At 42.3% G+C, this 13,341-nt stretch overlaps 1 protein-coding gene, 1 long non-coding RNA gene and 1 other non-coding gene across 3 annotated transcripts; 2 read left to right on the top strand and 1 right to left on the bottom strand.

Moving 5' to 3' along the window:
* Positions 1-345: 345 nt before the first annotated feature.
* On the bottom strand, positions 346-7,231 carry GLRX5 (glutaredoxin 5). The gene is made up of 2 exons (XM_006275835.3): positions 6,899-7,231; positions 346-1,149 (listed from the first exon to the last, which is right to left on the bottom strand). The coding sequence occupies exons 1-2, from the start codon at positions 7,191-7,193 to the stop codon at positions 971-973; spliced, it is 474 nt and encodes a 157-aa protein (XP_006275897.1). The 5' UTR covers positions 7,194-7,231; the 3' UTR covers positions 346-970.
* An 88-nt stretch (positions 7,232-7,319) lies between these two features.
* LOC109281682 (uncharacterized) lies at positions 7,320-10,969 on the top strand. The gene is made up of 2 exons (XR_009460273.1): positions 7,320-7,520; positions 8,317-10,969. It is a non-coding gene; the product is annotated as an uncharacterized LOC109281682 (long non-coding RNA).
* On the top strand, positions 7,717-7,982 carry LOC132248930 (small Cajal body-specific RNA 13). Its single transcript, XR_009460401.1, has one exon. It is a non-coding gene; the product is annotated as a small Cajal body-specific RNA 13 (non-coding RNA).
* Positions 10,970-13,341: the final 2,372 nt, after the last annotated feature.

Here is a 13,341-nt window from a genome sequence, read left to right as displayed (position 1 = left end):
GAGGCTGGACCTGATTATCTATAAGGTCCCTTCCAGCCCCTAACGTCTATAAAACTATGAATTCACTAGCTAAATAGTAATGCAAAGCTACATTTATGGTTTCCAAGTTATTCTCCACCTGCCCTATTTAGAGCCTTCATATAAAAGAATTCCCATATTTGATCAATAGTATGGGAGAACTGAAATATAGGTAATGTGGAAAAAAAGGAAGCAACCACTTTGGCAGAGGTAGAAAACAAAGTTACTATAAAAATCTTGAGTTACAACTCCAAGCGGTCTTCCAAGGCTATCAGCAAGATATGGGGCACAATTTGCAAGACACAAAGTAATAATGACCATTATACATTTGCTTGTGCTAGTGTATTTATTTCAACCCTTTGGAATGAATTCCATGCACCATTCATATAATCTCATTGTTTTCTTCTAATTTGTTAAAAATAGGTTTGCAGGTTACATGTATACACAAGGTCACAGGCTCCCAGAAAGTCCCATCTTCAGGTGTTTATACGTAAAGACAGATACTAGTTACTGACACATTTTCAAGAGGAGCAAGAGAGCTGCGAACACTGTCTGCATAGATTTATGTATCAAAAGGACAGACAACATAAGCAAAATACACAAGAGCTCTGTAAAAATAATATAATTCTACAGTCTTTTGGTTTCCTCCTGCCTCAATCAAGAAATAACAGACAACACACAAAAATGAGCTGTTTGTTTACATCAATTTCACAAATATATGTATTACAGTGCAGTGGTTACACTCCAATTTTCACAACAGAGTTCCCTTAAAACCAAAATACCAAGTATACTGTACCACAAACTACCAGATGTTTACTGATAAACCTTAGTGTCAATTCAGAAAAACGCCTTCTTCATGGTAGAGGACATAAGGCTTTTCTGGTAATCCGTTATTGTGAAAGATGTTCTTCATTAGTCTCAGCATCCTCTAAAATTAAGTTTCTTGCTTGTTTTACTTCTTGTCTTGGTCTTTTTCTGCATCCAAAAGCGCAGAGCGGATTCCTAATTTCTTAAGCTCTTCTACTAAGTCTCCATTCTGATGCATCTGTAGGAGTATGTCACAGCCACCTACAAATTCACCATTGAGGTACACTTGGGGGATGGTAGGCCAGTTGGAATAATTTTTAACACCTGTACAAAAACAAACAAACAAACAAAATGGGTTGGGTTTTTGTTTTAAGAATACTATCACTTGAGCTTCATACAAACGTTCATTTTCCATTTCTTTTTTCCTCAGTATGTTTGATACTATTTATAACAGAAGCCACAACAATAAGAATGACATTCTATGAAACTTATTCTTGGCTCCCACCTAGAGGAAAGGAACCACCCACTGAGAAACTTAGGTTCAGTACTAGTATAGCTCTTGAGCAGGAATTGTGAAGTATCACTGTGGATGAGAAAATACTACTTAAACATGACTTCGGGCCAATTTAAAAAAAAAAAAAAAAGCTAAAGTACTTTTAATGCAGATCTAGTACTCCTTACCTCTAAATGCTCTATGCTTTCCCAAAGAATGCTCCATGTTCTCACTGACTTTTTACAGCACTTTTTACCCTGGAAAGTTGCTTGGCCACAGTAGTGCCACTCTTCCCCATCTATGGGCCTATAAATTTCAGAATACTTATCTTTCACTAACAGACCCTGAAGTTCAAGGGAGGGGCAACAAGACACTGCAAGAAACACCAAGAAACACACCACAAAAGTATAACTGAAGTCATAAGTTATAAAAGGCTCACACAGACTACTGCAATTTATCTTTAATCACAGCCAGGTAAATTTGAAAATAAAACCAATCCCACATAAGAGGCCAAATTAAACCATGACTCAGCCCTAATTTAAAAGACCCTCAAGAAAATGAATGCAGATGAAAGAGCAGGTATATACCAGTTTACCACCTTTCCATGTGCTACCAAATGCAAGAGACCTAACAGTTAACTTTCTGCCCCTTGTACTTTAAAATAGCCTATTACTACATGCTCATACCTAGTCAGTCAGTCACTCAGATCCTGGACTATGCTCCAAATTAACACACTGTTACAGAGTAGACATATTACTGTTAAATAAGAGGGTTATAAGTAACAGGATTAAGTAACACATGACACAGCATACTTTAAATTGTCAATCTAGAATAAGATAAAAAAAATGAAACCTTTATATATAAATGTATGTATAGAAATCTTGAATACAGCATATGGCTTTTATGTAAAAAATAATCTTTTGCAGCAGCAGTGGGTTGGAGTCCAGCTACTACCTTTTCTATCTCTAACTTCTATGATTTGTCAAAATGTTAAATATCAGTTCCTTAAAAACAATAGGGCTTTATAGGGTTCTCACAATTTCTACCTGATTTTGACAACAGTACATAGTACTGTTAAGTGTTCATTATGCCTAAGGGTTGTTAAAAGCACTTCCTTGATGATGACTGTATCAGGCTGAACCATTTTAAACTGCCTCCCCTTGAAAGAACATGACCTACACCAAACCACTCTTTTTTTTTTTTTTAGCTTCCATGAAGACTTTAAAAATCAGAAGACAAAGCTGAGAGAAAATAATCTGATTAGCTAATTGGCTTTATATATTCCTATTCTGAAGTATATATTATATGAACTCAAAGGCTTCCTTTTTAAGAGGATTACAGCTACATAAAGGCAATGCTGAAATAGAAAACTAATCCCATCATCTATTCAAACTGCATAACTGGATTCTATAATGGTTAACACTTTAGCAAATACAGCATCTTAAATAGAAGCACAGCAAAACAGTTTGCTATCTATCAACTTGAACCAGAATCAGCATCACCCAGGACATTCTAACTAATTTAGATAACCATGCAGAAAAGAAACTTAACACAAAAAAAAGCTAAGAGAGTGTTAAAGTGATAGACTACAATGTCAAGAGAGACTACACTATAATCATCTGATCTAACCCCTTAAATTTCTGTTTCAAGAAATCCTTTTCATATTTAATCACTGTGTTAATCCAGTTTATGGATGTGAGACAGTTAATTTTTTTTAATCCTACTTTAAACACAACTTCTAACCAAACCAGCCTAAAACTGTTTTAACCTGAAAGTAGTGTTGTTAGTCTTAAAATCACTTTGCAGTCCAAGTTTCTACGCTGGATGATGTTTTTAAGATAATCTATTGTATGCAGACATCTTAGAAATTCCCCTTATGGCAGAGTTCGCTTTACACCCCTTTTCTTAAATTTTTAGTTTAACTTTTGAGACAAAATTTTACAGTAGGTGAACACTTATTCTTAAAAGTGCTAACCTGCCCTGCCTTCTGCCTACCTTGAAACTAACATGGCTAACTACTTCAATTTATTCTTCAAAGGTGAGGTAAACATACCTAACTGTACTAGAAAGAAGTATTACTTTCAAAACACATGATGCCATATCATACCTTTGTACAAAACACTAACATTTGGATTTTCTTGTGACAGGAGATCTTTCTTCACAGAACCTAATACATATAAGTACTGATAGTATCCCCAGGAGTCTATCAACATCAATTCAAGATATGAGATATGAGCCAATTTAATTTGTTTCCATTCACATGTTGTGTTTTTGATCCAAGTCAAATTGTTTAAAATGTTAGCATGTTTGAATTTTGCCTACTTTACAAAATTAACTAATACTGAATGATTATGAACTGTTGGTTCAGCTGAATGGGCTCTGTGAGAGTTACAGAAAGGCTATTTCAACAGTAGTTTGTATTGGCCTATGCTGTTAAATCATGTGGCAATATCATTTTTAGTAGTTATGTGACTTTACAGTGCAGGTAATCTTAGATCTAAAAAAAATTAAAACATTTTTCTTTGGCCTATCACTTTTCTACCCACAGTAATGTTAATAGCTAAATTACAGGCAAATGGAGCATTACAACAAAAGCAGGATACAAATTACATCGTGGCATACACGAACAAACATCTTTAAAAACTAACTATATTATTACATGTCCCAGGTGATACAAAGAGATCCTACTGCAGAATTCACAACACCTAGGTCAGGGACTCAGGCTCCCTGTACAGTACACAAGACAGCTGGGGACCCAAGAACAGGATCCAGAAGAGTCAACGTGGTGGGCAGGGAATCATCTATAAGGACATATGTTAAACCCCTAGGCATCTCCAGGATTTAGAATCTTATTCTGGAACTTCCTTCCACATAAAATTCACAACTCCCAACCCACTTAAATATTCCATTTCAGCAGGGACTGGAACCCAGGTCTTGCCCCTACCATTAGAGGGCCTGACAACTGGACTAGAGACCACTCTTGCATTTTCTAGACCAGCAGTTCTTAATCTTTCTGGACTCAAGACACCTCTCATGGACTTAAGGCAGCTCTCCAAAACTTTTGTGAATTGACTAACATCCATTAGAAAAAAATATTTACATATTACAGTGCTGACCTCCTTGCAGAGGATCTAGACAGTGGGGCAAGGGATCAGCCAGGCAGGGACAAACCTCAGCCTGCACTTATCTGCTCATCTCTTCACACCTCATAGCATAGCACCCTTCAAAGGATCTGGTGGGATGTTGGGTGCTGTGGCACTCTGAAAAAATCACTCTCCCTGATTGAGAATCACTGCTGTAGATGAATATTTATATGTCATCCAAAATGGCATAACTACAAAGAGAGGGCTCAAAAATCACCTTGAAACCAGAATATCTTCCAGTACAGTGATAAAGGCACTTTCCTAAAATATGTGGGCTTAAATTCCTAAAGACAAAGGAGCAATTTGAATCGAGGCCTCCTACTTCTGGGTGAGCTCCCTGACCATTTAATTACTGGATAAAGAGGGGACATTGCCACCACTGCCACCTCCATCTTATACAGAGAGAACATAAGCCCCATAGATGAGGTAGACAAAAGAAAGCCTAGTTGTGAATCACGTGAACACTGGGTTACTAAGCACTGTCAAGGCTGATGCCCTCTCTCAACAGGATTGTAGATAGAGAGGGAATTATCAGTGTTCTCTCAGGGCCTCTTGCCTCACTTGGAAAAAAACGCTTTGAAAAATGGAGAACATACAAACTGATCTTATTACACCCAGGATAAAAATTATGCAACATTTCTTTCATAACAGTCTGTTTCAGTGTTGCAGACAGTCCAGCTCCAGAGCTTGACATGAACCCTAAGGTACATTACAGAGTGGAGCACTGACTTCCATGTTCAGAGTTCATGAAAAGAACTGAGCTGCAAGTAAAGATACTTTTCTTTACCATGCCACTCTAATAACTGCCAGTTCTGCCTTTTCTAAACTAAAATAGCTTTAATATTTTACAAAGGTTAACGATGTCAGTTAAAAAACACATAGAAGGTAAATTTTAATACTTCGTTTTAATCGATCTCTAAAATAAAATAGGTTGAATAGTATAAAAGAGCTTTGCGTCTTAATATTTTAACTTAGCCATGGCCTCTCCTGACACTTAAAGCTATGAACCTGAAAAGCAACATGAAAGAACATTATCTGATCTTATTTCTAACAACTAAAGCTAATGAAAAAAATAACCAACACTGGCCAAAGACAAGGAAGGAGGAGAGCACCTGATAGATCTATGCATGCAGACAAAGTATTAAATCCTTATTCCATTTAAGTAAGTTGCAAAGTCTTTTCTTTAAGCATTATTAATGCCATGAACCTACAATCCTCAGCGGGGGTTTCAGGGAGGGAGGGGAGAAGGAAGATGTTGGGAAAAAGTCGGGGGAGAAGAAAAGACTGCACAACCTTGATGCGCAAATAACCAGATGTGTTACATCAGGCAAATCCAGAAGAGAAGCAAACAGTAAAATGTCAAGTTGGCATATTAGCAACCTTCTAGTGGCAGTCCAGCAATATACAAAATGATTACAATATGTAAAAACAAGTCCATAAGTAAACATTTCTTCAGTAAACATTTTGCTATTCAAAATGGTCTTGTGCAAGTTAAGGACACCAAGAGGCAGCACATTTTGGTTCTTCACCAGGAACAAAGCTCCTGACCAACCAGGGCTGATACACGGCACACTTACATTTCATGGCATACCTGCAAGCTCTCAACTGGTACCACTCCCCCCATCTTAATAAGATATTGTATTGTGAATGGAACGTGGAAATCCCCATAATTCCCCTGACACTTTCTCCCACTTTTGTAACCCAGAAGCAGTTACAAAGTGGGGGGGAAGGTCAGGAAAATAAGTCAGCTGTCTTTTAATGCAATTTTGCAACTATTAGTCAGGCTGACAAGCAGCACCACAGGAACATGCAGGCCTCCCAGAACCGCTGCACACGGATCACCATGTTCTGGGGGCAATTAAAAGGCCCACAGAAAACACAGCAAAAGTTAAGACAATGAAAACAACTGTTCCTGGATTACAGCTTATCCGTGCTGTCTACTTAACCTCACATGACTAAAACCTAAAACTGCTGAGAACCAGAAAATGCAGTTTTCAAGGAGAAAAGGGCATCAGGAGCCGATCTAACCCTGGAAAGACAAGAAAATGGAACGAGGCACTGCGGTGTAACGTATCAGCGACCAGACCCGGCTCGTATCCGGTTTCCAAAGGCCCTCAGGAAGGTCCAGACTCCCCCTGCCAAGGCCCCCTCGTTTGGGGGGCGTCGCATGCAACCCTGCGACATCAACGCCAGCCTTTTTCTGCACCAAAGGCCCACTGCGTCCTGCAGCGACGCGGACGGCGGAGAAGAGCGAGCCACGTCCAGGGTACTCAAAACCCTGGAGGGTTTGAGAGGGGCCACATGTCCTGTCTGCCAAGCACCTGCCCCCAGGCTCTCATGCCTCGCCCATCGCAGCAGCCACCTGCCAGGGGGAGGCGGAGCACGGGGCTGCCCCGCACCGATAAGGACCGAGGGGAGGGGCGCGGGCGGCGCTGACCTTGGCGCAGGCCGGGGTCCTGCAGCACGTCGTGCGCGCGGTAGTCGGCCACCCCGTGCAGCCGCAGGATCTGCACCACGGCGTTGCTGAAGCCGCACTGGGGCTGCGCGGGACTGCCCTTCATGAACACTACCACTGGGTGCGCGCGCACCAGCCGCTCCACCGTCTCGCGCGAGCCCTCACCCTCGCCGCCTGCGGGGGGGCCCGAACCCGGCGCCGCCTGGCAGAGCGGCCGCGCCGCCCACCCCGGCAGCGGCCGCAGAGCCGCGCGCAGGCAGCGCAGCGACCCGCTCATGGCGCCGAACCCCCTACGGTCAACCGCGACTTCGCGGCGCTGCCCGCACCGCCCACCGGCCCGCCGCTCCGCTGGATTGGCACAGCTAGGGAACGGCCGGGCTCCGGACGGGTTGCAGCGGACTGTCAATCACTCGCAATGGCCAGTAGTAACCTAACACCCCTTTCTAAGCCCCGCCTGCCAGCCCTTCTGTCCTATGGGAAATGTTCCGTAGCCTCGTTTGGATTGGATGAAGTAGACGTCGATCCTCTGCAGTTACCAATGACAAGTTATAGCGCTCGGCATCCCGCCTACTCGAGAGTGTAGTCCTCCCTCCCCCCCTCTTTGGTGAGTGTTGTGGAATGTGGCCTTATGATTGGCTGTAGCTTCTGTCCGTCATCCAGCAGGGCGTCTCGCAGTGCTTTATGTTTCCGGGGCGGTGGGTGGAACTGGCGGTAGTGCTTCCGGGGTCGGCGCTTGGAGGGTGAGTGCGGAGATACGTGCATCGCTGGTACTGGGGCGGCGGCGGTGGCCGGGGCGTGCGGCTCTGCGGGCGGAGAGAGGCCCGCGGTTGCCCGTACCGCGGGCGCACCAGGCCCGCAGAGAGAGCACGGGCCGAGGAAGCCGAGGCGGGGCTGCGAGAGCCGCGCGGCTCCCGCGCTATGTTCCTCCCACAGCGCCGCTCTGTTGCCGCGGAGGCGATGACTGGCCCCGTGTCATCGTCCATCACTCAACAGCGAGAGCAAGGCGCGGCCTCGTGTTGCTCAGCGCGGGGAGCCGCGCGCCTGGGCACTGAGGGCCGCCACAGCTACTCCCCGCTCCGGCCCCGCGCGCCCTGCGTCGTGGCAGATCCGGCACCGCCGCGGCAGGCAAGTGCTTGGCTCGTCAGGGGCTGCGAATGCTTTTTCTAACCGGCGTCCTGCAAAATAAAAACCAGCCTTATGCGGGATTGGGAAAGGGAACCTGTTTGAGACGAGACCAAAACCTTTAGCCAAGCAGGGGGAGGGTGGGCGTGTGAGGACAGGGCCCCTCAAACCAGCCCCAAAACAGCCAAGCTCTTGTTTAGGGGAAGTAGTTCAGCGTCTTCAACAAATGAAACCCACCTGGGTCCGGAAATGATTCATTAGCACGTCTTGTCTTTCAGGTGGTGTTGCGGATCTGCTGAAGAAATGTTAATGCCGCTTCCTTGGGGCATTCAGAGGAAGGTTTTTAAGCACATCTTATGTTGCAGGTGTCCCGATGGAGGAGTGGTTCTCGACCCTTTGCCAAATTCAGTAACATAAAAGGAGCTGTTTCTCCGCAAAGCTGTCATGTCGTTGCATGCAAAGTTAGGCTCACAAGAGGGTCTTAGATTGGGGTTGCAGCTAGTGACTGGCAACAACCTTAGAGGCCCTGCTACACATTCAAATTAAAGCTGGATAGAAACCGGCTATGGAGTTGTTACACATTTTCAAACACTTAATTTATAGCTCTCTGACTCTTTTTATAGCTGGATGGTTATTTTTATTGTGTGATAATTACTTTGCACTCGTGACCGGTTTTACTTACAAAGCATGTGTGGCCAGCCTAAGTTTATTGTGCAATGTGCCAGTTAATTGTATAACATATGTATCAGGGGCTGTAGTACCAAGCTTCCAATCAGGATGGGGGTGGGAGGGATTTTAAGTTTACATGCACATGCACGCGCACACACCAGAGCTCCACTGAGAGATGTTCCCCGAGTCAGTCGGCAGTCGAGTTTTGCCTATATTGGTCATGGATCAATGCAAGAAATGAAGTGTAGTCAGTAGAAAAAGAATGTTCCAGGAAAAGCGGAGGGATTCTAGCCTTGTTGTGAAACACTATGATAAAGTAGTGCGGCTAATTTGCAAACAACATATATTAGCCATGAATGAATACAACGTAAAATGGCACTACAATATAAATCATAGTTATTAAAATGAGTTTGGCGATGGTTGAAAGAAGAAACTAAAACTGTTACAGAAAGGCCTTGTGTTGCATTAGTTTTCCAAGACCACAGGTTCTGTTTTGGCCAGCTCTGCTTTCCATCATGAGATGGCAAAGCAGGAAACACCTTATCCTGATGGTGGGTTAACCAAAGGTTGCATGTTGCAAGTTGTGGTTGAGGGTCGCCCAGACAAAATGTGTATTTAGTCAGCTCAGCTTGTCTGAAATGTGTCGCATGGTTGAGGACATTAGTGATGAGCTTAAGTTGCAGCTTCAAAACGTTGGTGACAAGTTTGTGGCATATTGAGTCTTTAGATGAGACTGCTGAGAGAGACATTATTCATGTCATCACTTTTGTTTGTGGAGCTATAGAAGAATTTAAAATACGTGAAGAATTTCTTGTGCTTGAAAGGCCATACCAGAGCAGTAGACTTGTTTGTGTCAAATGCGTGGCATACTGCATTAAACAACATGCAGTGGGCATCTTTTGTTAGTGTTGCTAGATATGGTGCTCTATCCATGGTTGGAGCTAAAACTGGAGCCAGTAACACTCCTAAACCAGGAAGTTATTGATGAACACAGTGTTGACATGATCCATTACTATTGCTTTATCCAGCAAAAAGCCTTTGTAGCTCAGGTTCTCCAGATGGACCATATCATGAGTGAGAGAGCTTCATCAAATATAGAGGCCTCAATCACCAGCAGTTTAAGGCCTTTTTAGAAGACTCTGAAGCTGAATTTAGAGATGCTGTATATTTCACAGCAACTTGATGACTAAGCACAGGTGCCACCTTTTGAAATTTTTTTTCTTTTGAGGGAAAATGCAGTTTTGAATTTATGAATGCAATAGGGCAAGGTTTTCATCAGCAGCATGATTCTGAGTGGTGCTGTAACTTGGCATTCTTAATCCATATTACTGGTGATCTTGCTGAATTGAATTTGAAGCCTCAAGGCTATGAGAACTTTTCTTTGACTCCTTGAGAGTGTTGAGTCCTTTGAAAGATGATTCATACTATTACAGAAGCAACTGAAGGAAGGCAGTGTCTATCATTTTGCATCATGCAAAACAAGCACAGGCATATGTAACGACATGGCCAAATGTGCATGATCATCTTCTCCTGTCTCTACACCAAAATGCTCGTGGGTGAAGAACCCAGTGCACTGGAAGTTCTGTGGTCTGAAAATTATTTGCAGACTATTAGTGTTTGTTGGAACAATCCAGTCAGCACTTCTTGGATTTCAAGTTTCATGGGCAAGCACTGGCTATCTTTCCAAATCCATGTAACCAAAAAAGTGCTCCAGTGGACATGCAGTCAGAATTGATCATCTTGTAAGAGTATATTTTCAAGCAAGGGCATTTTACTGTGAACTTAGTCTAGTTGAGTTTTTACAAAGGACTCTCCCCAAAACCTACCCTGCAATATGCAAACATGGACAACACATGGCCTCTGTGTTTGGAAGCGTGTACATGCATGAGAGCCTTCTCTACAATGAATAAAAGCAGTTTTAAATTAAGATCCAAGCCAATGTATGGTCACCTTCATGCGGTTCTCTGAATTGCAATGTCAAGCATTTTACCAAGATGGCAAAACATGGCATCTAAGAGAAGTCAGCTGCATAAATCTCATTCAGCAAAAAATTAGGTATGGGGCTTCCACTTTTTTCCAGTATAATGTATCTAGTTGGAGAGGGCTTTTCTATAATGCTTTTTTATTTTATTTCATTTTTTAATACTTGGCAAACTAGTTATGGTTGTTGAACTTAAGATCTGGTAAATCTTTAAATGTATAACAGTTTTTGTTTTGTTTTTGAAGGGAAGTTTAAAAAAAATAAAGTTTAAAATAATGTTGTTCTGTGCTTTCAGTTTTTATCTGAATTGCAATATATTATAAGGAATTGTCTGTATGTAGTCTGCCGCCCAGGGCTGCATCTTTGCAATTACCCTTCAAAGGTGAAACTTTGAGACCCTATCTGATGGAATTCCTAACCTCTAAGAACAAAGCAACGCTTAGAGAGTTTGACGTCAAAGAACGGATCACAAGAAGCAGCACACTGAGCAGGCAGATAGCATTTTAACTGAAGATTCATGCTACCTGTAGACACTTGCCAACTTTTTTTGCTCTAAGTACATGCGTTTTTCTGCGACTCGCCTGTTACTAGTAGTTAGAACTGATACTAGCCTTTCTACCAAAATGCAAATGAGATTTAAATAAACCTAAGCTTCATGTCATCCAGTTTTTGGTTTTGGTGTAACAGGGCAGAGGGGTTTGAATGAGTGTTTATTCCTAAAACCCCTCAAGTGAGATTTCCATGTGTGTCATGCCTGGGCTTTGATAGGAGGCATTTGATGCTCTTTTTGAACTTGCACTAACCTTCGGTTTCTTCCTTATCCACAAGGAAGGCGTTCTTAGTTTTTTACAGGGAGGGGGAAGAGTAAGGTTTTGGAGATGAGGTAGAATAGTAATATGCTAGTCAAAGGATAAATGTTTTGCCAATTCCTAAAACCAACAGACAGAACAGATAGATATATACAACCTCTAATCAGGGTTTGGCCATCTCCAGTAATGGATGCATCTAAAGTGTGACTTGCATGGTACAGTCTGGAACACATTGTCCCCTTTTTTGGTTTGTAAGACATGGAACGTGGCTAAACCAGGCGAAGCAGTGGCAAGGCAGTTCTTGAGGGCTTGCTTGGTCTTATAGAAGAAGAATGAACTTGTTGAATCTCTTTTTTGGCAGAAGCAAATCTTTGCACAGCCACTTTGGCATACTTGGTCTATGCTAAATAGAACTGTCTTGCTCTGACTAAAGCCAGTCAGTTTTCAGGCCCTTTACATGTATAGATACTACTATTGCTTGAGCATCTTTGAATACAAGATCATGACTAATTTTTTTACCTGGGAAACTAGAGTTGGATTATTTTGGCCTGTGGATGTGACTCCTTGTGTGAAAAGTCTCCAGCACGTAAATGGGTGTTTAGATTCTACCAATCTGAGAGAGCTGAGCTGTGTAACTCTGAATTGCTTTCGGTATTTGTCAGTTCTCTGTGGCTCATGGGCAAATGCCAAAGCCTTTTCTACCCATGAGTTAGGCACCAGCCAACACTGTTACACCAGCAAAATATCTAGTTTGGGCATAACTACTTGCTGACATGTTGCCTCTCCACCAGGGGGCTCTGCTAACATACCTATAGCAGCAGAGGTTCTTCTGGGACAGACAAGTCCCTGCTTTTTCATTTTAACAGAGACTGAATGCCCACAGCTCTAGTTATAATCGTCAGCATCCCCCTTCCCCTCCCCCCCCCCCCTTTTTTTTTTTTTTTTTGTAAGGCTCAACATCAAAGCAGCTGAACAGGAGCAAACTTGAATTGCACCATATTACATTCTATGTGAAGCTTAAGGAAGTAAAATGTAGGAGAAACATTTTTATTCTTTAAGGTTGAGACTTCCCATGCACATGCAAGCAAATCTATCCAGCTGCTGGACAAAAGCTTGCCATGAATTATCTTGTTAAACAGACAACATTGGCCACATGATACCATGTGCAAGGGACAGATAATATGCTTGCAGTATGTTTATTTCTGTGTATATTTAACAACTGTAAAACATAACTTGCATATGAAGTTAGGACACATAATAAGGTGTATGCTGTGCAGGGTATTGAAGGCAGTTGAGAGAGACTTGTAAAACCTTAATTCTTAATTATCTGACTCTGTCTAGGCTAAATTATAAAGAACTTGCCAAAACAAGCACCTGAAAGCCTAATATTTTATTAAAATATGTGAATAAAGTTGGATTAGAGATGGAGAAAATTAAGGTGATTCATATAACATCAGAACTAGTTCATATTCTGGTGTCACTTTTATGTAATGACAAGAATAGAGAGAAACCTTGTGAAAACTTTAATTTACTCAGTCCGTATCCATTGCTTGTGCTTCATGCCTTTGTTCTATCAGTGTTTATCTTTCAAGAATGCCCAGACTTTAAGAATAAGTGCAGTTGGTTGATAATTGTAGCAGTGTAGTATGGTCAGGAACACTCCTGTGGATCCGTCTAGATTTAGGTGTGTGTGTGTGTGTGTGTGTGTGTGTGTGTGTGTGTGTGTGTGTACATATGCTAGATAATCACTTAGCCAGGGTCATTTGACCCCAGCTTTCTTTCCTGCCCATGGCAGGGGGTTGGACTTGATGATCTGCTCAGGTCCCTTCTGACTCTATTAACTA

Source organism: Alligator mississippiensis, chromosome 2, assembly GCF_030867095.1.
Source record: "Alligator mississippiensis isolate rAllMis1 chromosome 2, rAllMis1, whole genome shotgun sequence".
Lineage (NCBI taxonomy): Eukaryota > Metazoa > Chordata > Crocodylia > Alligatoridae > Alligator > Alligator mississippiensis.
This window is presented reverse-complemented; position numbering and strand designations above follow the sequence as displayed.

What these genes read in the sequence shown, in the direction of transcription:
- GLRX5 (XM_006275835.3), bottom strand. Translation starts at nt 7,193, where the DNA reads ATGAGCGGGTCGCTGCGCTGCCTGCGCGCGGCTCTGCGGCCGCTGCCG. An exon ending in GGACCCCGGCCTGCGCCAAG is followed by an intron (nt 1,150 to 6,898) that starts GTCAGCGCCGCC and finishes GTTTTTGTACAG; the next exon opens with GTGTTAAAAATTATTCCAAC.